The 27,411-nt window shown below is 39.8% G+C and overlaps 3 protein-coding genes across 5 annotated transcripts in view; 2 read left to right on the forward strand and 1 right to left on the reverse strand.

The window, feature by feature from the left end:
• The window catches only part of LOC125226137 (cytochrome P450 302a1, mitochondrial), a 40,537-nt gene that overhangs the window by 11,972 nt on the left and 1,154 nt on the right, over positions 1 to 27,411 (forward strand). For 2 of the 3 annotated variants that reach the window (XM_048130027.1, XM_048130025.1), the window contains exons 4-8: positions 3,614 to 3,815; positions 4,386 to 4,548; positions 5,806 to 6,054; positions 6,398 to 6,604; positions 6,905 to 7,060. In XM_048130027.1, coding sequence (XP_047985984.1) covers positions 3,614 to 3,815; positions 4,386 to 4,548; positions 5,806 to 6,054; positions 6,398 to 6,604; positions 6,905 to 7,018 — 935 coding nt within the window. In that variant the 3' untranslated portion in view covers positions 7,019 to 7,060. Of the gene's footprint in view, positions 1 to 3,613; positions 3,816 to 4,385; positions 4,549 to 5,805; positions 6,055 to 6,397; positions 6,605 to 6,904; positions 7,071 to 27,411 lie in introns of those variants that run through there. The other variant, XM_048130026.1, reaches the window with a different exon arrangement.
• Positions 11,409 to 16,793, forward strand: LOC125226552. Its single transcript, XM_048130546.1, has one exon. It carries the CDS (start codon positions 11,409 to 11,411, stop codon positions 16,791 to 16,793), a length of 5,385 nt encoding a protein of 1,794 aa, XP_047986503.1.
• LOC125226138 (calphotin-like) lies at positions 23,448 to 25,149 on the reverse strand. Its single transcript, XM_048130028.1, has 2 exons — positions 25,128 to 25,149; positions 23,448 to 24,740 (listed from the first exon to the last, which is right to left on the reverse strand). The coding sequence occupies exons 1-2, from the start codon at positions 25,128 to 25,130 to the stop codon at positions 23,496 to 23,498; spliced, it is 1,248 nt and encodes a 415-aa protein (XP_047985985.1). The 5' UTR covers positions 25,131 to 25,149; the 3' UTR covers positions 23,448 to 23,495.

Genomic DNA, 27,411 nt, shown 5'->3' on the forward strand with positions numbered 1-27,411 from the left:
CATGTACTTGTAGCGCGGCGATAGAATCGCGGAGTGAGCCGCCCCTGGTTTTGTATGCTGCCAAGTTCTCTCTTACATAAATGGCTACCTGCATGATAACTATTGCAGGCAGTGTAATAAGTGTAAGGATTCTTATTTTTTAAAGAGTTCTTTGGCCGGAGTGTCTACTGTCTACAGGTACCTGAGCAACGATCCTGACAGCTCGTTTCTGAAAGCGAAAGACCCTCTCCCATTCAGCACAACGTCCCCAAAGCTCCGCACCGTACTGTATTAATGAATGGACAGTGGCGAAATAGCATGTCCGGGCTACTTCTGGAGCCACAGACTTTGCAACTCGACCTAAGGCAAAGCACGCACTGCCCCGACTACCACACGGTTTGTCTACTTGCTGGTCCCATTTTAAGCCCTGATCAATCTTTAAACCTAGGAAAGTAGTCGTGAATGCCTGTTCAAGTATTTTCCCATTAATTATGAACTATCAACGGCGTGGTCATGCGGCCCGAAAGATTAAAATGCACAAAGTGAGTCTTTTTGAGATTTAAAGCTAAGCCATTCCATGCGAACCATTGAGACAGCTGAGTTGTCGTTTCATTCAAGGCTCGCTGAAGACTTTCAGACGTTGGTGCAGTAACTATGGCAGCAACATCATCGGCGTACATTAAAATGTTGGCAGCCTGTATGGCAACCGGTAGGTCGTTAAGGAGAAGTGAAAAAAGTATGTTAAATACTGACGATTCTTGCGCTACGCCCATATTAGTTGCCTCTGAGGGATCTGATCTTATTTTTTCACTATCCCCTACCACAATTGGTACTCATACATATAAGACGTCTAGAAGCACAGTATAATAAAGAGTACTATCGTACAGTATGGCCACCCCCACTCCCCGCTGAAAGTGCCGCCAACCCCCTCTCGGTTACCTCACAGTTACCGCCTGTCAATAACACGAACAGTCGACCTGTCATATTAAATTTCACGCATACAAGCATAGTACGTTCACCTACACGATCTAAGACTGTGTGCTAGGAATGCGCCTCTTTCAAATATTTGATCCCCAGTGTCCGATTTTTTTTTTTTTTAATAATTTATGGCCTGGCCCAGTGTCCGAGGTGTGCTAAGAAGCAAAGAAGATCGAGTATTATAGAGTTAGAATCAAAGTAAAATGTGTAATCACAGTACATAGACTGCCATCTCTCGACGTAGGCTTAAGACTTTTGAACCTCAGTTTTGACAATTTGGCCCATATTCTTAGCTTAATATGTTTTAAAATTTCAAATATTAATATTAGCGTCATCTAGCTGAGCCCTTCTTCTGTGTGGCACTGAGGTAAGTAAGTTTTATTCTTAGACTTTATCTGTCTATACGGAGTTATATATGTCTTTGACTAGAAGTATAGGTACTCTAATGAGTATTATTGTATTAAGCGCCGTCTCTCGGCAAAATTTACTAAGTAATTTACGCGACTTGAGACTTGTGCGAACCTTTAGGCATGGAAAGTCACATGAAAAGTTGTCGAAACTAATAATAGATGGCGCTGCATTTGAATTTCTTGACTGATAACTCTAATACTAAATTGAATATACTCTAAGGTAGAGCAGAGTCTAACTGGGGAATTACCTCCGCTTTACAAAAGACCGCAGTCAAGTAGCACTAGACTTTACTCATTGTTGTGTTCCTGCCGGTGAGTAAGGCAGCCAGAGCTCAACGAGGGTGCGGTATGCTGACGACTGGAGGACCTACGGAAGTAATTAGGACAATAGATCCTTCCTCCTTCCTCCTTCCTTCCTTCCTTCCTTCCTTCCTTCCTTCCTCCTCCTTCCTTCGGTCCTTTGAGTCGTCAGCACCCAGGCCTCTTCTAAGTACAGGTTTGTACAAGTTTCTAATGAGTCGAGTCGGCAACGCACATGTGCCACTCCTTGAGTGGCAGGCGTCCATATGTAACAGTGACCGCTTTCCATCAGGCGGACCGTATGCTTGTTTGCCACCTACGTGGTACAAAAAAAAAACTCCCGACGAATTCACCTTAAACATTAAAAACTAAATCAAAATCGATTGATTCGTTCGGGAGTATGATGCCAGACAGACATGTCAAGCGTCAAACCTATTATTATTATAACACTCCGTCGTTTTTGCGTTGGTAGTTAAAAACATGAAACCTCCTTCAAAACTATAATAAAACACAACAACAATGAAAATCGGTCAAGTGCGAGTCGGATTTCGACATTTCCATACAAAAAGGTCATGAGCGCCTGACGACATGTGATAGCAACGTACACTAGATTTGTACTTTCAAAAATTTGAGTACATTTTGGAAACTATAAGAGATAGAGCAAATAGACTTTAGATTTTGGTTGTCGGTGGCACAATTTTTTTGTTTTCGTATATATACATAATTTTTTGGACCTATTAGGGCAATATTATGGTCAGTGCAGTTCTAAACAGTCTTAAGTGCCTCTTTTTTAGTAGCAACTTAAGTCATTTTGGCAAATGATTAAAGTTTTTAACAATTTCTAAACAGAAATGAATTTCTTTCTATCTGTCCATGGCGCTCACAAAATTTCAAAACATTTAGTAAGTACTTGCAGCGGCAGTGAGTGAAAATCTCAATTTGAGTTTTTTTCTCTTAAGTCCGACTTACGCTTGACTGTAGATTTCTAATAGATTTTCCTGTAATTTACAGGTAGAGGGCTAGCTCGTGTATTTTTTTGAAAATTTTACGCTAAGTAGTTTCGGAGATAAGGGGGGGGGGGGGGGATGGTCATTTTTTGCTTCTTTTCTTAAATTACTTCTAAATTACCAAAATAAAAACTATAAAAAAAATATATTTGAGATGCTTATAAAATGCTCTTTCATTTGATATGTAACACAATATAGTTCTAATAACTTTGATTTTTAATTTTCAATTTTACCCCCCAAAAGTGCCCCCTATGATTAAATTTCGTTTAATTTCATTTAATTATATTACATGTCCGTCTTTGGGCCACAGGTTTACATACGTGTGCCAAATTTCAAGTAAATCGGTCTAGTAGTTTCGGAGAAATCGGCTGTGACAGAGGGACAGACAGACACGCGAGTGATCCTATAAGGGTTCCGTTTTTCCTCTTTGAGGTACGGAACCCTAAAAAATATGCAAACAATAAATCTGTGACAGACGATTTGGTTCAACCGACCCGAAGCCCTTCATCATTGGCGTTCATCAATATTGTATTTATCATTCTTGGTCATTCTCTTGTTCACCAATAAGAATCATCATCATCCTCCTTACGTTATCCCGGCAATGGAGCCTGGACCCCAGCTTTGACAACTAATCCCAAGATTTGGCGTAGGCACTAGTTTTTACGAAAGCGACTGCCATCTGACCTTCCAATCCAATCCGGGTAACTAGGCCTTATTGGAATTAGTCCGGTTTCCTCACGATGTTTTCCTTCACCGACCTTCCTTGTCCTTCAAACGACATTTCGCACATAAGTTCAGAAAAACTCATTGGTACAAGCCGGGTTCGAACCCGCGACCTCCGGATCGAAAGTCGCACGCTCTTACCGCTATGCCACCAGCGCTTCATGTTCATCAATATTAATATGACATAATATACCTAGTTTAGTTTATACTTTTCAGTAATCGGAAAGGTGGCTTTCAACGAGCGTTTCAACAGTTTCTCAGAAGAAGAACAGGATTCTCGGTCCCGCAGTAGTATGACGATCAAAGCTGCCTTCGGCTCCAACGCGGGGATTATGAAACTGGACAAAGGCTTCCTTTGGAGAAAATTTAAGACGCCTCTGTACAGAAAACTGGTTAATTCTCAGGAGTACTTGGAGAAGTATGAATGTCTTACATACTTATACGTTTTAAAGCAAGACCTTGTATCCTTTGTAATTAGGCCATAAAATTACAAAAATGGGGAATATTATCAACATAATAGGTGTAGTAAAAAAGCGGGTAGCCCATTATAAAGACAGACAGACGGACAGAGTCGCACCATAAGAGTTCCTTTTGTACCTTTATGGTACGGAACCCTAAAAATTGAGTTTTATATTTTCGTCCATATAAACGCGGAGTGGACCACCGCCGTAGTCTTTGAATAGAATAATCTCTGATCACTTGCCTTCTAGCCAAGAGGACAATCGTGGATGCTCCGTAGCATACAGTACCTAGTTATTTCTCTCTATCGCGCTTCCGTATAGGCAACGCGAAGGTATATGGGTGCGACAAAATTAAATACAGTTGTGTATCGGTCGTCTGTGAGCGAGCAAAAACGGTTGTACGTTTGACTAGAGGCCAGAACACTTGTATATAGAATTCGACTGTTGGGTGATTTGACAGTAAATGTACTTAATTTTAAATTCCAACATCACTAATGAGGTTTATTACTACCTACTTATTTTTTCAGGGTAGCTAACAGATTACTTGTCTCAAATTTTCTGTTCTTCGAAGATTCAGTAGACCCTCTGAACCACTCGCTTTTGGCATCCTTCCTAAAACAGTCGTCGAACGTGACTTTGAAGGATATTCTAGGAATGATAGTCGATATTCTAATGGCTTCTATCGATACGGTAAGAATACAATGATTATTATGAAATGAAGTATATTATAAGCTATAAAAGTAAGTACTTAAGTCGAAAGTAAGGCCTGATTTAGACGACGTGCGAACTCGCATGCGATTTTAGTTACATAAGTTACATTGCGGGCTTTTGAGGTTACATACAATTTTGCACAGCCATCAAATACCGCAATGTAATAAAACTCGTATGCGAGTTCTTGTGCCGTCTAAATGGACCCTAAGTATTACTGAGCTCCAAGAATTTTATGGTGACGTTCTAAAACGTAATAGTTATTTGTTATACAAGGGGGCAAAGTTGTATTTTAACGCCGAGTGTGGAATTGAAAAACGAGCAAGTGAAAGGATTCTATTTATATTTATATTTATATTTATTTATTCAATTACAATCATAAGCTTACAGTGTGGTACCAAAGCGCCTATAATGTTATTAGGAGGTATTTAACAATACAATATAATACTAAAACAGAATAATTAAATTAATCAATACATAAAATAAATTTTAGCTAAATTCATTGCAAAGTGCGCGTATTTTACACAATAACGTGTGCCAGCTATCGGCAAACACGTCGGCATCCTGGCTTAAAACGAGTCGGTTGAGCAGCGCCGGCGCCCGAGCGCCGGGCGCGTTGCTGGCGCGGCGCGTGCGCGGCCCCTCCGTCGGCGCCACGAACAGCGGCCGGCGGCGGCGCCCCGCTCGCCCATATTTTTCAGGCACAAAGAGACGGATACCTTCCAACGCAACCGGGTTGTCTATTTTCCCTCTTATCATAAGGCTGTAGTGAACGGCGAGATGCAGTTTACGCCTAAAACTGAGGGTATCGAGTCCGATACCCTCAGTTAGTTACCGATAGTTGAACCACGAGCAAAGCGAGTGGTTCGAGAATAGAATCCTGAACTTGCGAGTTTTTTAACACACGAGAAGTAAAATACATTTGCACCAGAGTGTAACATAAAACTTTTCCCCTCACTGTAGCGAGGAAACTACAACGCAAAAAATGCGTTTATCACTGCTTCCAGTAGTTCCACAGGTGGTAAATCATCTTTATTACTAGATTCACCTACTTTTATCAACTTTAAAGGTGTTAATTTGACTTTATTCAAGGCCAAATTACTTTACCCACTAGTGGATATAATGCGTTTTTACCCGCTGGTATTAAAGGACAAAACACGTGTTTCCGAGCTAGTGAGGGGAAAAGAAAATTATTGTATTACCATCATTATCCTTAATTGATTACTTTTTTGTTTACAGACAGCCTATTCAACAAGTTTTGCACTATATCATCTTTCTAACAACCCAGAATGTCAAGAGAAACTGTTCCAAGAGGCCCTGACTATCCTCCCAAGTAAAGATACTCCACTAACTGCAGATACGTTGTCTAAGGCACATTACCTAAGGAGTTGTGTTAAGGAGAGTTTGAGACTAAATCCGGTGTCTATAGGCGTGGGCAGGCTACTACAAAAAGATATCGTATTGAAAGGATATCATATACCTAAGGACGTAAGTAATCCTCGCTAAATAAAATACCTACACGAAATTTTAGCCAATGTCTTTATAAATACGAGATAATTCTTAAATTTCATTCTATTGATTTTTAAAAACAATAATGTGAGTGTAGTAATGTATTTTCCCCTTTCATAAACAATTCTGTTTTTTTTTTCAACTTTAAGTATGAAGATTTTGACTCACTATCTCACTAATCACTATTTAACTTTTCTGATGTTGGATTGGATACTAATAGAATAAAACAACACAGTTTGGATTTGATGATATTGATAGTTGGGAGAAAAGTGTAGTTGATTGTTTCTTCTTAAAACTTATTTATTGTTTTATTGTATTCCAGACAGTCATATTAACCCAGAACATGGTGGCTTGCCGCTTACCCCAATACGTGAAGGATCCTCTAAAGTTCAGTCCCGACCGTTGGATTCGCAACTCTCCCCTCTACGAGAATTTGCACCCTTTTCTTAGCCTCCCATTTGGGTTTGGGCCCCGATCTTGCATCGCAAGGAGACTGGCTGAACAAAACATGTGTATTACTTTGATAAGGGTAAGTCGTTGACACATCAATCAACTCATCGTTCCTTTAAAATATTTATTTATTTACTAGCTTTTAATTTGACCGCGGCTTCACTCGCGTTAACTTACAAAAATTTGGAATTCTCCATACAAACCCTCCCCCCCCTTATTTTAAGGAGGGGGGGTAGAAAGAGACAAAAAGCAGCCTATGCCACTCTCTATCTCTCCAACTAAAACTCCACTTTAAAAATCAAGTCAATTCGTCGCTCCGTTTTGCCGTGAAAGACGGACAAACAAACAGACACACACACTTTCCTTTTTTCTTCGACAGATGGTACGTGAATTCCAGCTCCATTGGGAAGGCAAAGCACTTGGAATTAAAACACTGCTAATCAACAGACCCGACCAACCTATAATGCTGGATTTCAAAAATAGAACTATGTAACAATACTTTGCGACTAACGCCACTTTGGAGAACAATAACAAGGTTTTGTAAATTAAATTGTTCATTTATTTTTTAAGTATTTCCTATAGTACTGGGTATATCTATGAACAAGGCCTGAAGGACGCAGGTTTGATTTCGATATTCTCCATAGGTCTAACATAATTTGAAAACATATTTGGCACCACGTGTTGAATTACGAGATTGTACACGCACGGCGTAGATCCAATTGGTTGGCTCGGTACGAAAATATTTTGTGGCTCCTTGGCCTTCTCATTATAAATTGTAACAAAGTTCGGAAAGAGATTTTGGTAAAAAGGAGGTACAACGGCGGACGCACACGGTGCGGGCTCCTCGAAAGAAACTTGCATGGGAAGTTCTGGAATTGTTATCTCCGGTAATGCAGGCGGTTGGGGAATAACAATAGGCTCATGTGTCTTTTCTTCAAGGTAAGCCTCAGCTTGGACAATAAATGGAGAAGGAAGCTCGATAGGGGCAGGGAGCTCGGGTAGGCTTGCTGGGGGTAGCTCAGGGGCCGCTGGCAATGGTGCTAGGGGTTGAATATACTCCGGGTTTACAATTGGCGCTGGTAAGTCTTCAAGACACGGCGCTGCGGGAGCGGGCACATCTGGTACATAAATCGGCATCGCAGACATTACATAAGGCGGTAACTCTGGAGCTTGTGGTACTGGCATTGGTTCATAGTCTACCATGTGGTATTCAGGTAGAGGTTGTTGAAGAGTTGCAATAGGTATAAAAGGCATAGGCGCAACTTCAGGCTTGGGTGGTTCTGGTGCCACAATAGGGAGCTCGGGCATTATGAATGCTGGTAGTTCAGGGGCTGCGGGTAGTGGAGCTATTGGGATCGGCGCTAGGATTGGCTCATCCTCTAGGCACGGCGTAGCAGGCTTGGGCAATTCTAGTTCTACCATTTGAATTGCTGGAAGTTCTGGCATTACTAAAGCTGGTAGTTCTGGGGCAACGGGTAAAGGTTCAACGGGTTTGCCGTATGTCGGAACTGACGCGTCCATAATCGGTGCAGCAGGCAAAGGTGCGGGTTCCGCCACTTCAATTGTGGGAAGCTCCGGCATTATTAATGCTGGCAATTCTGGGGCAACGGGTAAAGGTGCAATGGGCTCGATGTATGTCGAAATTGGCACATTCATAATCGGTGCAGCGGGCAAAGGTGCTGGTTCTGCCATTTCAATTGTAGGAATCTCCGGCATTACGAATGATGGCAATTCTGGGGCAGCTGGTAAAGATGCAATGGGCTCGACGTATGTCGGCATTGGCACATCCATAATCGGTGCAGCAGGCAAAGGGGCTGGTTCTGCAATTTCAATTGTGGGGAGCTCCGGCTTTACGAATGCTGGCAATTCTGGGGCAGCCGGCACTGGTGCCAGCGGTTCTACATAAACGGGGATTAGCGCTGGTATCGGTAAATTTTCTAAGCAAGGTATAACAGGCTTAGTCAATTCAAGCTCTGCCATCTGAACTGCGGGGAACTCAGGCATTACAAAAGAAGGTAATTCTGGAGCAACAGGCAAAGGTGACAAAGGTTCAATATACGCAGGGATTGGGTTATTGAAGAATGGCGTTGCAGGCTCTGCTGCTACAACATGAGTAGGAATTTCTGGCATTACGAATGTCGGTAATTCAGGAGGCTGTGGTATCGAAATTGGTTCCAATTCAATACTTTCAATAGTATTTGAACTGATTTCAGGAATCTCTTCTGGTTCTGGTTTCATTTCAATGTAAGGTATTTCCATGGGCGGTAGCAATGGAGCTGCAGGAATATTTACAGGAACTACGAGGTCTGCGGAGTCACAAGGTTCTGGAACAGGTGCGGGTGGTGCTTCAATAATTATTGGTACGGGAAACTTCGGAATCGTCATTGGTGGAAGCACCGGCGGTTCAGGGATCACTAGAGGTTTGAATTCTTCGATAGGTGCTGGCAGTTCATCCATTTGCAGTTGTGGACTATCGCATTTTTCTACTACCAGTGGCGCGATATATGTCGAAGGTGCAATAAGCTGAGGTTTGAATGGTGACAGCATAGGCTGCATAAATTTGCAAATTATTGGAGCTAGTTCAGGGCCTGATGGGCAGCCATTTCTGTTTATGGGAATGCCCTTACGTGGGAAGAATTGACCCGATGTTAACGTTGTTCCAAAGAGGAACAGTATTGCTGCCTTTATGATCTGAAACAATTAAGTACATTGTTGATGATTACAAGGTAAATACGGGTAAAATGCCACTCACCTTCGGAACGGTCTTAATGTTTATTAGTATAAATACATTGCGATTTAACTAGATGACATTTCTCTAAGACAAAAAATACTTTAGCAATTAATAATTATTTTGATTTATTTATTCCAATCATTGTTTTATGCAAAAACAAATCAAAGCACGTACCATGGTCCGGAAGTTTGTTGTTGGACAATTAGATTTGAAATGATATCAGATAAAAAAATTGCATCAATTTATACATGAATCGTCCAGTTGGCGAATCGATTAATATTAGTAGGTATGTTTCTGAACTAGTCTCTTAATTAGCAAGTAAATAATTACTCATTGAATCTGCTACTTAAGGAATTCACTTATATTTTTGTTCAGGGTTCCGTCACTTCGCCCTTAATAATCAAACTAGCTTTTTCCCGCGGCTTCGCTCGCGTTAGAAAGAGACAAAAAGTAGCCTATGTCACTCTCCATCCCTTAAATTATATCCACTTAAAAAATCACGACAATTTGTCGCTCCATTTTACCGTGAAAGGCGGACAAACAAACAAACACACACACTTTCCCATTTATATTAGTAAGGATATAGAATCTAGAAGACGAACTTTGCTCGGAAAACAATTTAAAAATTAAACTTTCGGTAAGATTAGTATAAAACATTTGTATTCAATTTGAGGAAAAGTTCACGTATATGAAAATAAAAAGTTTGTTTTTTAATTAACGGCCATACGTATAAAAGAGTAATAGTTTGATTTTCTTTCACCTTGATATACTTATCCTTAAGTGCAATCCATAAATGAACAATAATCGATGGAATCAGGCGTTACTTTGCGGAAATCCATGTTAATCGTAAACTTAATTGCATGTAAAAAATACGCAAGTAATTATAACAGGTTAGCACTGATTGACTTGCACGTTATCTATTCGCGGATTAGCAAAGGAAAGTTCTAGTTTACGATTCATAAATGAACATCCTATAACAGTCGTGACTCGTACATATTTTGAAGGGTTTTTAATTTATTTCTAGCAAGTGAGGAACCTTAATGTAGTCAATAATTAGATGAAGAAATAGTCGTCTCGTCTAATTATAAAATAATACATATCGTATTAAGTGAGGGTTAGAGAGCAATTAATAGTAATAACTTTTTGCTTCTCGGATATATTCATGTACAAGCAAAAGCAACAAAACTGGTATGTAATTATTTGTGTAGAATTCATACTAAGCGACCACCTTTATGCATTCATGGTTTAGCAATCACCTGTTTAACAAGGAAATATTTAATGAAGGACTGTGATTCCATACTGATTATTCATCCGGGGCTATTGTGCCCATATTGTGTACACTACTCGTACCTACCCTCAACTATGTACATTCGTAGGGTTGGTACAACCGAAGAGGATCGAGTATTATAAAGAGTTACTGTCAAAGTAAAATGTGTAATCACCGTCATATCTCGACACAGGCTTAAAACTTGTGACCTCAGTTTTGACAATTTGGTCCATATTCTTAGCTTGATATGTGTTAAAATGTCAAATATTAGCGCCATCTAGCTGAGCGTCCCCCAAATGTGTATCGCCACCCAGGACACCGTACCTTTTTCTGTATGGTTTTGAGGTACGTTTTTTTCTTAGACTTTAGCTGTATATAGAGTTACATAATTATTATGTCTTTGGTACAACTTAATGTATGTATAATGAATAGAATACCTACATAATTATATGATTGTTGTATTGTATAACATCTACCGCGGAATGGAATAGGTAAAACAATTACTGAGTACTTGTTTGGTACAGCAAAATAGCTCTATACTGCCGTCCTATCACTAAAACCCATCTAACCCACAAATGATAGTTTTGAGATATGGGTGTTGCGGACTCCTTTCTACGAGTGTAACCTGCGTCACTTACCTTTTTATAGACATATATGTTCTGTTATGAATTTAATTATTTTTGACTTTGACATGTGTCGTATGAAAAAACTGATACGGAAAATAAACACGCAATATGTATGAAGTCGTTTATTTCGATCTTAATAGTTACGTAACGTAAATATTATCGTGTTGCCGCGAGTCGGCAACATAGTGGTCCATCGAGCCGCACGATCCAGCGCCGCGCCGCCGTTTGACTCCCCCTGCAAACTGAACCGAACTGAACTATGTCGGGGCCAGTCACGAGGAGCCGCGCCAAGAACATGCAAGAGCCAGAACCGGAACCGGGTACGTCCGCTGAAAATAAAGAACCGACCACGTCTACCCCTGTCAAAGATAATTCTTTAAGAGTAAGATCGAAGACAAGCACTATCAGCCACAATATATCTGAACGAGAACAAACCATTCGATCTAACGTTAGTAGCGTAGTCGTTAGAAAGAAGGAGGCTGAACTAGCAGCCGCGAAACGACTAGCTAAACTAAACTTAGAACAAACCCTCATACAGAAAGAACTTGAAGTAACATTGGCACGTCTAGACGCCGAGGGAAGCCGTCGCTCGCAATCAAGCCGCACTAGTCGTAGCCGCGTTCAAAAATGGTTGACAACGGAGCTACACGCCCACGAACAAGACGAACCAGCCCGTCGCTATGAACCAGCAAACCACGTGGAACGTCAACAATATGTCGAACGAGTTCAGACACGTAAACCGCCAAATGAGGAATTTATCCATGCCCGTCCCGACCCTACGGTTTCGGATATACAACTACTAGCTCGAGAGATAGCTAATCTTCGCCGTCCAAGCGAAGTAAAAGACTTGCCTTACTATAATGGAAACGTGAACGAATGGCTTTCGTTTAAAGCAGCCGTTGCAGACACCAGAGCCTCGTCGACCGAAAACGAAGTCATCTCCAAACTCCGCCGTTGTTTAAAAGGAGAAGCTCGCGTCACTGTCGCCGCGCTTTTAGATACTCATGTTTCTATCGCCGAGATCATGGAAGCCCTCGAACTACGGTTTGGCTTACCGGAACTGATACTCCAAGAGGAAATACAGGCACTCAAAGACTTACCTAAGCTTGTTGACAACACAGACCAGCTCAGTAAATTTGCCTGCAAGGTTCGAAATTGTGTCTCAACTATCAAAGCCCTTAAAAAGCCTGAACACCTACACAACATGGAGCTTTTACGAACCCTGAAACAGAAGATACCCCACCTCAAGACTCGCTGGCTTAGTTACGCCCTAGAACATGAACACCAGACAGAACCTGAACTTGTCAAGCTGTCAGAGTTCTTAAAGAAGGAAGCCCAAACTACCTCAAAGTACTGGATGCACGAGACTACCCGCACTGCAATAAAACCGATGCAACAGCACAAGACTCATTATGCGATATCTGAAGATAGTGATTCTGATCCTGAACCTGAACTTTGTTATGCTTCAAGTCAGCCCAAAGCTCCCCTAGAAATGTTATGCCTATACTGCAACTCCAAGACTCACCTTCTCAAGAACTGCGAACAGTTTCTCCGCCTGTCGATTGATGAACGCTGGGAATGGGCGAAAGAGGCTAAGGTGTGCTTTAAGTGTTTGAAGTCTAGGCACCATAGAGAGAGCTGCCGAGCCCGCCCATGCGGCACAGAGGGATGCCGGATGTCTCACAATAGACTACTTCACTCTCCGACACCTCGTCAACCCGATTTATCAGCCTTCGTACACCCATCAACATCGAGCCCTCAATCAAACCCGGAGGTAGAAACTGAGAAACCACCACAAGAGACAACGGCTTGTGGCAGAGCTAACAAATCTCGGGTTCTATTAAAATTTATTCCTGTCCGAATCCAAGGACCAATAAAGTCCAAATTAACTTACGCCTTTTTGGACGGAGGAAGTACACTAACTCTTCTAAAGCAAGATCTCGCAAATGAAATTGGCCTGAAAGGGATCGCCGAACCAATGAGCCTGACTGGTATGAACGCGACCGCCGATCATCACGGATCTCAACGTCTTGACGTAGAAGTTACTGGACCCTCAAATGTGCCACTAAAATTATACGACGTCAGAACAGTTGAAAAATTACCGATTTCACCACAAACTGTTGCCAACATCGACGAATACGAACATCTAAAGGACCTACCCAAGACTGGGCTATGCTATGAGTATGGAGTCCCAGAGCTCTTGATCGGCCTGGACAACTGGCAGGCGACCATTACGAAAGAGGTTCGTAAAGGAAAAAGAACCGAACCATTAGCCACTCTGACTCCACTTGGGTGGGTTGTGCATGGATTTTCCCATTCACACACCAACACTGTACATTTCGTAGGCCACACTGACGAGGATTTACATCGATTGATTGAAGACTATTTCAAAATTGACGCTCTAGGGGTCACGAATAAGATGAAGTTGAATGAAGATGATGAACGAGCCATTGCGATTCTACAAAAGACAGCGAGAAGGGTAGAAGATGGCAAAAGATGGGAAGTAGGACTTTTATGGAAAGAGGATAACCCTGTAATGCCCAAGAGCTTTTCCCACGCCTCAAAGAGATTATTATCTGTAGAAAAGAAAATGGATAAAGACTTGGTGTATGGCCAAAAATACAAAGACAACATGGACAATTTTTTGAACAGTGGGTATGCTGGTCCCTGTGAGCCAGTTCAATCGCCAAAGAAGTGGTATCTCCCTCATTTTGGAGTTACTAACATTAACAAACCAGGAAAGCTCAGAATCGTGCACGACGCTGCCAGTAAAGTGCAAGGTATATCACTGAATGACAAACTGCTCACCGGACCCGACTTATTACTCTCACTGTTAGCAGTCATTTTTAAATTCAGAGAAGGCGAAGTAGCCGTATCTGCGGATATAAAAGAAATGTTTCTTCAGATCCGTATAAGACCAGAGGACCGTCCCGCTCAACGCTTTCTTTGGAGAGAATTTGACAGAAAAGGGCCTATGAAGGAATTCGAAATGAAATCAGTAATTTTTGGAGCCACTTCTTCGCCAGCAACTGCAATATATATAAAAAATAGAAACGCAGAAGATTTCACTGAGGATTATCCGGAGGCTGTGGAAGCAATAAAGACCCGATTCTACATGGATGACTATTTACACAGCTTCCATTCCGTAGAAATAGCTCGTAAAATCACTAAAGAAGTTGCGCATATAAACAAGGAAGGGGGGTTCACTTTAACACAATGGGTATCGAACAACGAAAGCGTTATGCAAGAAATTGAAGAAAGCAAAAGAGGCTCAGGAGGCGTTAACCTCGATTTCAATGTAAATGTCAAAATTCTGGGACTAAGATGGAATCCGTGTGAAGATACTTTTGGGTTTAATTTAAACCTGACAAAATTGCCCACCGAAATTATTGACCACACGCGAAAACCCACAAAGCGAGAAGCGCTAAAAGTTGTGATGAGTGTGTTCGACCCACTTGGTCTTTTGACGCCTATTGTCATTCAAGGAAAGATCCTTCTTCAACAAATATGGCGATCTGGAATAGGTTGGGATCAAGATGTGCAAGATGACGATCATCTTATATGGAAGCGTTGGATTGGTCGTCTTATTAATGTTTGCACATGTAAAGTTCCACGGCACTACGCACCAGAGCCTACTAGTTGCGCTGTTGAACTGCATATTTTCTGCGACGCCAGCGAGAAAGCATACGCATCAGTGGCGTACTGGCGTTTTGTACGAGAAGATGGAAAGATATGGGTTGCGCTTGTCACCAGTAAATCCCGCGTGACCCCACTAAAACCAGTCTCTATTCCCAGGCTTGAACTTCAAGCTGCTGTTCTTGCGACACGACTTGCTTGTGCAATAGAGAAAGATCATGACACCATTAAACCCGCTAAAAGGTATTTTTGTACTGATTCCTCAGCCGTAATCTCATGGATTAAGGGAGACCCGAGAAACTACAAAACCTTCGTTTCTAATCGGTTGGGTGAAATCGCAGAAAATACGAATAACAGAGAGTGGAGATGGCTTTCGACGTCACATAACGTAGCAGACGACGCTACCAGAGAAATTGAAAATTTAGATCCCGAACACCGATGGTTCAAAGGCCCGTCATTCCTATACCAACAGCCTGAAAGGTGGCCCTCTCACAGTGAAGTTGCTGCACCAACGAGCCTATTGGAAATTAAGAAACCTACCTACGATGTCCTCCCAGTGAGTGCATATACTACTACATGTTTGCCTGACATCACCAGATTACCTAAATGGCTCAGACTCATCAGAGCCACAGCACATGTTTTTACATTCCTGGAGAGTATTCGAACGAAGGAACGTACTGGTCTTAAATTGGAACATATCAAAAGAGCTGAAGAGGCATGGGCAAAGCAATCTCAAAGTCAAAGCTTCCCGATTGAATTGGAAGATTTCAGAAATAATAGGCCTTGTGATAAGAACAGTCGACTACATGACTTGTGTTCATTCATTGACAATCATGGATTATTGAGATTGCGGGGGAGAGCCGGCGCTGTTAACGAAGTAGATCAGAATCTCACTCAGCCCATTATATTGGACGGCAAACATCCATATGTTAAATTACTTATTATGTATCACCACGAGCGAGCTAACCACGGAAATAATGAGACTGTTGTGAATTCCTTACGCCAGAAGTATTGGATTCTCAACTTGCGCCCCAGCGTGAGGAAGGCTGCCAAATCTTGTCAGTTGTGCCGAATTCGCAAAGCCCGACCGACGCGACTTCCGCTTGGAGATTTACCTCCAGCTAGACTTGCACATCATCACTCACCATTCAGTCATTGTGGCTTAGATTATTTCGGACCCATGATGGTGACTATTGGACGAAGACACGAGAAGCGATACGGTGCTCTGTTCACATGCATGACGAGTAGAGCTGTGCACATCGAGTTGGCCGCATCATTATCTGCTGACTCCGTTATACTAGCTTTACGCAGGATGATAGCGCGCAGAGGATCGCCAATGGTTATTTATTCAGACAACGGTTCGAATTTCCACGGAGCTGACACCGAAATCAAGAGGTCTATCAAGGCAATCGATCAAGGCTTGATTAAGGATTTTCTCCTCAATAAAGGGATCGACTGGAGCTTTATACCACCTGCATCAGCCCATATGGGAGGGTGTTGGGAACGACTAATTCGCTCTATCAAGAGTGCGCTGAGCATAACCCTTAGAGAACAATTCCCAACAGAAGAAGTTTTGAGAACTGTGCTAACCGAAGCGGAATGGACAGTGAACACGCGCCCTCTGACACATGTTTCAGTGCATCCAGATGACCGTGAGGCTATAACCCCGAACCATCTACTCCTTGCGGGACGAAACAATATGCCACATTTTGGAACTTTCACTGACCAAGACCTAATTACACGAAAACAGTGGCGAAAGGCCCAAAGACTTAGTGATGTCTTCTGGAATCGTTGGGTCTACGAATATTTGCCAACGTTATTACCCAGATCACATGTTCGCGAACGACCGAACCTAAGAGAAGGCGATGTGGTTGTTATTGCCGATCCAGGATTACCACGCAACATCTGGCCAAAGGGCATAATAATTAAAGTGTTCACAGGAGCTGATGGACGTGTACGAGTCGCCGACGTCCGCACTGCCGGGGAGTGCTGCGGCGCCCCGCTGTGAAGATCGTCCGCCTTCCGACTGATCCTGAATGCGCTTACTCGCGCATTGCCGGGGAGTATGTTGCGGACTCCTTTCTACGAGTGTAACCTGCGTCACTTACCTTTTTATAGACATATATGTTCTGTTATGAATTTAATTATTTTTGACTTTGACATGTGTCGTATGAAAAAACTGATACGGAAAATAAACACGCAATATGTATGAAGTCGTTTATTTCGATCTTAATAGTTACGTAACGTAAATATTATCGTGTTGCCGCGAGTCGGCAACAATGGGCAAAAAACATAAAAACCCATATCTCTAGGAAATGTGTCGATTTAGTCCAGATTTCTTTTATTCTTAAATTAAAACTAAATTCACGCTAACATTATTTAAAATCAATTTAATTAAATATTGTTTAATTTATTAGAAATTCGCCATTTTGTGTTTAAGTTATGCAAATAATTCCTAAAATATGTATGATTTTACTGTTAAAACACGGTTAAGTATACTTTAGCCGTTTTTTAGGATTGAATAATACATAAAACATGGCTTAATAACGGCAAAGTAAATTTACGTGTTTATAGTAATCGTAACTGAGCATTGCATAATAATCTAAAAACATAGCTTAATAACGGCAAAGACACTAAACAATTTTATACTATCGTATATGCTCTAAAAAAATGCTGTAACCGTTTTTAAGCTATGCAATGACTACTAACATCGAAATAATTTGTATGCATTCCTAATCTAAAAGCCCGCTATATGACAAACCAGCGACGATTACTAGGTTTTAGCATTGTCATTCTTTTTAAAAGGAGTTTATCATTTTAGCAATGTCCCGTTTACCTGCAGTACCTGCACTAAGTTTCAAGAGCAATTCAATTTGTTAAATGAATAAAAGACAACTGTATGATATTGTAACCATTTATTTGCATGCATAAAAAACCTCGTTATAAGTTATGTTACAAATTAACATATTTAAACTTAATATAATATTCTAACATTAGTGAAAACTAACATAACATTAATATGAAACAATAAAATTCGCTTTTTACATTGCAACAAATCAATTTGCTATACCGACACGGTGAAAGGTGTCGCTCTTGGATATCCAAAGTTATTCCTATTATTACTATAATACACTATTAAAATAATGTTTTTATTACCGAGTTATATAAGGTTAAAAACGGTTGACCATGGCAGTTCTTACAAAAAGAAACACGGATTTCATTTATTATTCGCCAAGCAAGTGAAAATAGCAATCTTTATTTATTTTATACTTCAAAAATTCAAAATACATTTAGGATTGTTTGACATAATCATTTTCTCTCTTTCCGCTTGATTCTGTTCTTCTTAAAATTTATTTTTCTTTTTTTGTGCGTTTGGTTTTCGACAGTTGTATTATTAATATTAATATTACGAGTGTAGTGCTCTATATCGACGGTGGTTCTACATCGATAAATGGTTATATGTACTTATGTGTAGGTCAGTCCTCCTTTTCTGTATGTAAAACTTCTGGATTTGAAGGGTCTGAATGAATAGGTACAGCAGAATACTTATATATCATACATATTTTTTTTCTTTAAACTAGAATCAATATAGAGATCTTTGTTAACAATTTCTGGTAAAATCAGGTGCATCATTGCTTAAAATTGTATTAACTAGGTTAAATTTAAGTCTGTTTCTCTGTTGTTTGTATGAATTGGAGCGGATAAATCAAGATAAAGCTTCATTTTGGATTATACATATGTTGTCATTTTACAATTTTTACATGCTAGGTATAGAGTTCTTCTTCTTTCGAGTCATCACTTGTAGTTTCAATGCGTCTGCGACGGAATAGTCAAATACCTTCTTTCCTTATATCAAGATGAGAAGCATTTTACGAATGATTAAACGTTGTTCGATTTTGTTACAACGAAGGATAAACCCAAATTCGATGATCGTCAGCAACGGTTTTAGCTTGGACCAGTAAAAGGGAGTTTTAAAATTGATGTATTTTCGTCAGCATTGAAAATTAAAGCAGAAACGTTCGACGTGGCTAAGTTAGGCAAAGAATTCTGAGGTATCAATCTCAAAAATTCTTGAAACAATACACAACGATAGAATGTTCCTTGGTAAAGATCGAGTTGAGCAATCCCCTTCTGTTCTACATTTATTAAACTTACTGCTGGTGTGATGACTTGTGGTCGGTTTTTCGGTATTCATTTTATTCGCAGATCTCTGTTATCGTTTGTATCCTGAAGTTCGTAACAAGCCTAAAAGAAATAACATTAATTAATTTGATTTTTGACTGCATTATTAAATCAGCTTGTCGGTAATATAATGTTGCGCAAGTAATCCATACCTACATAGGTACTAAAACATTATAAGGTAAATAAATGCTTACAAAATGTATGTGGCTATGGCAATGCCTACATAGCAATAGGATGGTACAATGTAATTTCTTGACTTTTTTGTTTACGCTTTATTTGTACACAATAGTTTTAACTGGGCTCTTGATCGAATTACTTATGAGTTAGGTATTTACTTGTCGCGGCAAACGTGTATATGTTAATACGTTAAACGATAATACGTTAGCAAAAGGCAAGTTGTGCTTGAAAAAAAAAGATATTTAACACTTACCTGGTCTTCGGTTTCTTAACATTTTAAGGAGAAAATGTTCATTCACCGGTCACTACAGCCTTCGCACAACCTTCTGCGCGCGAGCCGCTCGGCCGACTGTCGAGTGTCGGACTGGCGCAATAACTTTGGAAGGTATACTTTTACAACTAGCGGGGTTTTAGCGTAGCTTTGCTGGTTTGTCCTGTTTCAGTGTGGCATTATGAATATTTTTTAGTAATAAATTCACCGTAAAGCGCAGTAACTAGGTTATAGTGATGTATTTGTAACCGAAATTACAATGAAAGTCTTTAAATACACGGTTAAAGGACTTTAGCCGTGTTTAAGCGTAGTATTTTATTTAAAAAAGTGAATATTATAAAATGTAATAACGCAATTAAACGGCTTTAATGGGAATTTATGAAGCTTATGTCAAGTAACGTTGTTATAGTTATGTATCGTGTGATAAAACTATGAAGATAAACAACTGCTAAGCGCTTTAATATAAGTTATAGAAGACAAATGTGGGTTTGCGGTTTTATACTATTGAAAAGGGTTATAAAATAGTGCACTTAGCGAGGTATGTCGACTCTGTATCTCGGTAACTAAAAATGATAAAAATATGATTCCAAGACTAGTCGATGGGGAATTCTTTCCTATTTAAGAATATTTACCCAAATGAAAACTGGTAATATGCAGCTTAGAGGGGTTCTAGTGATAGGACGGCAGTATAATGGTATTCATATCACTACTATACAGTGTTAAATACTATAGCAGTGTTTTCCAAAGCCACTATATCCAAAAATAGTGGTATAGTTAGGTTTTAAATCTGTTAAAACACAACTACTAAAAATACTATAAGCGGCTTGTTGGTAACCTTAATAGCGCAAATTGATAGCATAACAGTGATTCCTAACACTATTATACAATAATATTGTTCTTATTTGATCCTGTTATAGACCAGGCCTATAGCGGCTCTATAAAATGGTGATATAAACGTTTACATCACTTCCTAATAACACCTTTTAGCTGTATAACACAACAACTATAGCGGCTTGTCGGGAACCTTAATAGCGCAAATTGATTGCATAACAGTGATTTCTAACACCATTATACAGTAATATTGTTCTATAATAGTCATATTTGATCCTGTTATAGACCAGGCCTATAGCGGCTCTATAAAATGGTGATATAAACGTTTACACCACTTCCTGATAACACCTTTTAGCTGTATAACGCAACAACCATAGCGGCTTGTCGGGAACCTTAATAGCGCAAATTGATTGCATAGCAGTGATTCCTAACACTATTATACAATAATATAGACCTATAGTAGTCATATTTGATCCTGTTATAGACCAACTTCCTAATAACACCTTTTAGCGGTACAAGCTTATAGAGCTAAAAGGTGTTACTGGAGGCTTTTATACGACAGGCGGTCACGCCGAAAACCTTTATACGACATCTATAGTAGCTTTTAGCGTCGAAAACCAAAATTATAGCACTAAAATGTTACTTGCTGTTTGTTTGGTAAAGCCTACTATCTAGCCGAAGTCCAGTATCTAGACTATCTAGCCGAAGTCACATAGAAGGCATTATTACAGTCCGAATTCAAAGCAAGTGTTAATTAAAATCACACATGGACGTGGCGCTTGTTTAGCTAAGTACAAACTAAAGTATAAGTATCCCATAAATAAAAATAAAAAAAAGTAACTGACCGGTCAAGTGACTTATTGCACCCTTTCAATACGGATGCACCTACCTGGCGTTTTGCAAAGCTGTGACCTCATTGGCTAATGAATTTGAATTTGTCTGTCCACCGTGTTTTAAGTTATTTGAATACTTAGTGGGCCTAAAACATCTGGGGAATACAACTTTTTAATTGAATGTGGTAAATTACACATGATATATGGAATATTTTGAATCTCTGTTAACATTTTAATATTAGTTAGAATAGTTAGTTAAATATATATATTTATTTTAGTAGAAAAATATATTTCAGTCATGTAAATTAAGAATAATCTTTAATTTCATAGATTATTTTTTATACCCGCTAATTTGGGTAGATACGGGTAAATACCGGGTAGATTGGGTAGATATGGGTATTTTCCCGGTATTTACCCGTCAGCGCCCATCTCTATACCTAAATAAAAAAATAAAAAAAAATAATGTCCCTTTACGTACACTGCCACTTATGCCATGCATGAGATAGTTATGGATAACACAAGTAAAACACGATTCGACCCTGAAATACAAACTTTGTCCTGTAGGAAGTGTCCCCTTCCATGCAAAAAAGTATATGTATTACTTATTGGACCTGTGCATAACTTTCCATGAGAATCAGTTGAAAAATGCATCCTTTAGAGAGGACATCCAGGCATATTAGGACAGTTTTATTCAGCCAGACAGAAATTAAGGCCTTTATACCTTTACAAAATTTCGGTCAATAATAAATGTGTGCCTCTCCCACGACTTTCTATTTTCTTAGTGGGAAAAATTGCAGTCATAGTCGAAGATCTTTAATTATCTCTATGCTTGTCGAAGATCTTTAATAATCCCTATGATATGAGATATTTGTTCCTGAGTCATGGATGTTTTCTTTGTACATAAGTACCTATGAGTAATCGTATCGTCGCTTAGCACCCTCACATAGTCCAAGCAAAGTTTGTACTTTGCTTAGTTTGGGGCTAGGTTGATCTGTGTAAGGTGTCTCACAATATTTATTTATTTTAACCATATCACGAGTTTGACATTGGCATATTCAATATTGTGTTGAAGTAAGTTATTAATACGAGCGAGATACATATAAAAAAAGTTTACACTAATGTCACTTTTTTTTCCGTGTGTGCTTACGTCCTGGGTAGGTGCATTTGTTTCAGGTGTCAAGTTACAGGCTGAGCCTATTGTAGTGATCATTATATTGGTTTTATTATATCGTATGAATGGATACTGTGGAGGGCATTCCATATTGAGAGAAGAGACCAACTCGAGTGGGGAAGTTACCTTACCGAAGTCCTCAGCCAAATACCACCACCTAGATACTCTAACTATATCGTCCCTGGCGTTGTTCAATGAGGTTGTTATATACAATATTTGGATAGGCAAAATTTACGAGTTCCAGGTGTCCATAGGCTATGGTGACCGCTTAGCTTCGGCCCGTAGGTTCAGTAAAAGTATGCTACATTAACGTAGTACCTATGGCAAAACATTAACTAGATTATATGGATTTTGTTCCTCTACATAGGAAAGGCGTTTATGATACGTCGAATTCGATATAATACTAAGTAGCTACCTTATTTATAGGATGATTTAGACGGCGTGTGAACTCGTATGCGTTTTTAGTTATATTGCGGGCTTTTGAGGTTACACACAATTTTGCACAGCCATCAAATACCGCAATGTAATAAAACTCGTATGTGAGTTCTCGTACCATCTAAATGGGCCCTTACGACGAGTAAGGACTTACAGTTACACGGTGCGAGATCTCGCATACGAGTTTCATTACAATGCGGGATTTGATCGGTCAGCTGAATTGGATGATTGGATGTAACCTAAATAATAGGCAACATATAATACAATATACTCGTAATAAAATCCCACGTGATCATCTGTTAGTGCGTTCTTATGTCTTAGGTAAAGAAGATACATAACCTTTTGCTTGAAAACGGCAGAGTTTATAATTCCCTTTATATATAAAGGGCCTTTTTTTTGACATTAGCTATCTTTTAAGTTTAGTCTTTAGTTTCTTGTATAATTATATAAATATGTTCATTTAATAAATATTCTTATTTCATCTAATTAAAACTGATTGTAATCATATATTAAATATTTATAGGTCATATTAAGCAACGTTTACCATGGGTTCCAAAAGCGTGGGGCGTGTGGTGTATTTAGACATGATCATGAGCACTTGGCAAAAAGTTAAAGTTAGATGTGTTCCTTAGAATATTGTTTACGCTAAAGAAGGGAATGATGAAAATCCAAGGTGGATATTGGATAAATCAGATATCCTCACTATTTAGACTCAATTAATTAGGTGCCCTAAGGTACCTAAATAGTAGGCAAATTAAAACATCAAACATTACTCTTTTCAATTTATTTATTTCGAAACTGGGACCATTCTTAAATGCGACGCATGTACGGATTGTATGGTAACGACGAAACCACAACATTCCGGTTCACGAACATATTGCGAGCAGGGAACAAGACCGGCCCAGTCGCTGGTGCAGGGAAGGCAGGCATCAAGACTGGACGCGCAGGCAACTTCACCACTGGCGCAATCGCTGGCTCGCAAGGTTCAGCTACTACTGGCTCACGGACAGGAACGATAGGCATTGGTACAGGTCGTGGAAATGGCATGGGAACAATTGGCATTGGCACAGGATGTGGGACTGGCATGTGAGCAATTGGCATTGGTACACGCTCAGGCACTATGACGTCAGTAATGCAAGGTTCCTCAATCAACATCGGTGGCCTTATCGGTGCAGGGATTTCTACGCGAACTGGAATTTCGGGGACAGGTTCGCGAATGGGGATTTCGGGCAGAGGTGCTGGAGGAAGCACAGGAGCCGGCGGGATGGATAAAGGCTTGATAACTGTTCCAGGTATGGCCTCAGGAATTAAAACTGTCGGAGCTTCTGGAACCAACATAGCTTGATAGTCGAGCCCATCAGTATCGATCACCGTCTCAGATATATCAGCTCCATGGTACTCAATAATCTCAGTCAGAGCAGGTACCGCTAGTGCAGAGTTTGATAAGGGCTTAACAACTGATCCCGGCATGGCTTCAGGAATAACAACTGTCGGAGCTTCAGGAACCAGCATACCTTCATAGCCGACCCCATTTATCACAGTCTCGGATATATCAGCTCCGCGATACTCGATAATCTCAGGCAAAGCAGGCATCGCGAGCGGTGGCAGCATAGGCCCAACTGGTACGCTAATAGCTGACGAAACTGCGACAGGAGCTGGCTCACAAGGCTCCACGATAGGCATCGGTGGTAAAGGCTCTGGTATCACAGGTACCGGGAATTTCGGGAGCGTGATTGGTGGTAGTATAGGCGCTTCAGGAATCACTATGGGTTTATATGGTGGCAATTCGATTTCTAATTGAGGTTCGTCGCATTTCTCGACTACTAATGGTGGGATGTATGTTGTAGGCTTGATCAGTTGTGGTTTAACGAGTCCCAGGTTTGGTTGCATGAATTGGCAGATGACGGGTGCTAAAGCAGGACTTGAGGGACAGCCGGTTGAGCGCAGATATGGCATCAGGGACATATCGTAGGTTGTGGGCCTTATCAGCCTTGGCATGAATTGGGCTGACGCTATGGTCGCCCCAAAGACAAACAGGAATATTGTTTTTGAAATCTGGAAGGAAAAAATAATTTAAATAGTTGCTCAATATGATACGTTAATTTTATTACATTAGAGTAGCGATGTATACAGGGTGGAAAAATCGAATGCCACATGGATGGCAACTACCTTAAATATTGTAAATAGCACATTTTGTGTAAGGGAAACTTTCCTTTGTTTTTAAAAACAATAAATTCTGCATTTAAGGATTTAAAAAATCGCTAGTCGCGACTCGATCAAATGTGACAAAAAATAACGTGCCGTATTTTATGATGCAGATTGAAAGGCCGGTGCAAAAAACTACTATCTATGTAATCTGCACTCAGTTGCTAATTCTTACTAAACTATATTTTGGTAATTTTAAGACTTGAATATTTTAATTAAAATAAAAAGCTAACTTACCATGATCACAACAGTTTGATGACAGAAGACCGAAACTAAGTGATGATATAAACGAAAAGGTACTCAATTTTATATTGTTTACATTTACTTGTTATTGTTTCTTGTGAAATTCGGATTATCACGTTAAACCTGTGCGATAATGATTCACAATAGTTTTGCTCTAATCACTTTTTAAGCCTCCCTGTTCCGTTATTAGTATAAAATGCAAGATATGCGATTAATAACTGAAGTACTTAACAACTATATATAACTAATTAACGTTTAGTAATAGGTAATTATTGTAATTAGAGTAGAATATTATTTTCGTTCAAGAAATTGGTTCCGTGAAAATAAATAAATCAACATAAAAATCCAGAAAAAAAAACGAATGAATACCAACTAAATTACTACTTAAAATATCAAAAACATATCATACGATGTAATCATATAATGAAAAGTAAATGAACAAACCAATCTTCCTCGCCAAGGAATCTTAAACGCTAGTAGAATTTTATTGTACAGCTGTATTACAAGTTACAAGCTAACTTTCAGTTATGTACTAGTATTATGTTGTAGGTACCTATTTATAGAGGCTTATAATACTGAACAAAAAAAGAAAGTAAAACAAAGAAAACAGCAACAACAACATACTTTGGTAGGTATAGATGTAGTACGAAAAGATTTGCCTTCGTATTGTTCGGAAACGTAGAACGTATCATGCTATTTCAGTCAGTCTCAGTACTAGATGTACTGACATTGACTGAACTAGCATGACAAATACGAAAGTTTCCGGAAAAATACGAAGGAAACCCTTTTCGCATTACATCTGTACAAAGCGTAGAACCCTAATTTCAAGTTATTCGAATCAGAATGTCAACCTTTGCATCAATGCGGATTCTCAGGTGGAAGTTCGGGTTCATAATTAGGAGATTATGACATACTTTTGTATTTAAACTAACGTTTATGTTGTGTTTCACAGCAGTCGGCTTTTGAGTTAACTGAACATTTAACATGAACACCGTAAGTATCTAATTTAGTATTTTAACCATCATTTAGTCTAGCATTATACAATTAAATTCATCAAAGGGATAAATTGTGAGGAAACTAAGAAAGACCTATGTTCCCTTCTGGGGTCAGATAGGATAGGTAGGTACCATCTCTTTTGTATAAAAACGAATGTCATAAAATTTTTGTGTCGCAATATTTTTGCGTGTTTCCTATCACAGATTAGAAACTAAAGGAACTCTTATTTCGGTAATTTGAAACTGAAAAATAACATCGGCATTTGGCATACAACTTGACACAGTTACAAATGTTATGACAATCCCTCTTAGCAACAGACCAATTTTTTTCTTAATTTAAAGCTTCAAATTACTTTGTCCTTTACCTTTTACAGTTCATCATCCTGTCATGCCTGGTAGCCGTCTCCCTGGCCATGGGAGTCCCCCGTAGCCCCCTCGAGGCCGCCGCGGCCCGCCGGGCTCTCCCCGCGCTCCAACACGAAGAGATCCACGACGAATTCGGCCAGTACGCGCTCCGTTACGTCACCGCTGAAGGCACTGTCGTATCTGAGCGAGGCCGCCTTAATCCCTTCCCCTAGCGGTGGACATGTACTTGTCACTGAGGGAGAGACCTCGTATATTGGTGATGACGGCAAGACCCACATCACCAAATACAGCGCCGGCCTTGATGGATACAAGGTTGAGGAGTCGACAGCTTGATTTTGTAAGATAAGTTGGTTCAGTGAATAAATGTGTACAGTTTTCGAATAATTATATTTTTATTTTAAACAAAACACCTTCTGAAATAATTTTCAAAATGATATGTTATCATAGTGGAGGACGTGGGAGTAGGTACATTGAATTCTGAGCGTAGTTGAGGGTTTCAAGTATTACCGCCATATTGAGAACATTTTTTTGGTATCACGTGACATATACCTAATTACCTACTGCTTCTTTATCTTTTTAAAATTTTGAAAAAAACCCCGACATAGTGGACCGATTTTCATGAAGAACACTCCCGACTAACTCAGCTTTCAAACAAAAAAAAAACTAAATCTAAATCGGTTTATCCGTTCGCGAGCTACGACGCCACAGACAGACACAGACAGACAGACAGACAGATAGACAGACAGACGCGTCAAACTTATAACACCCCATCGTTTTTGCGTCGGGGGTTATCAAGTGTAAAGTCGTTTAGTAATTTTCAACAAAAATAATGTTATTATCTACCTACTTGTTTGGTTATCTAGGAAGAAATGAAAACTAGTACCTATTAGCATTGGTTACTTAGCGACAGGTATAAG

This window comes from Leguminivora glycinivorella, chromosome 5 (genome assembly GCF_023078275.1).
Source record: "Leguminivora glycinivorella isolate SPB_JAAS2020 chromosome 5, LegGlyc_1.1, whole genome shotgun sequence".
Classification (NCBI taxonomy): domain Eukaryota; kingdom Metazoa; phylum Arthropoda; class Insecta; order Lepidoptera; family Tortricidae; genus Leguminivora; species Leguminivora glycinivorella.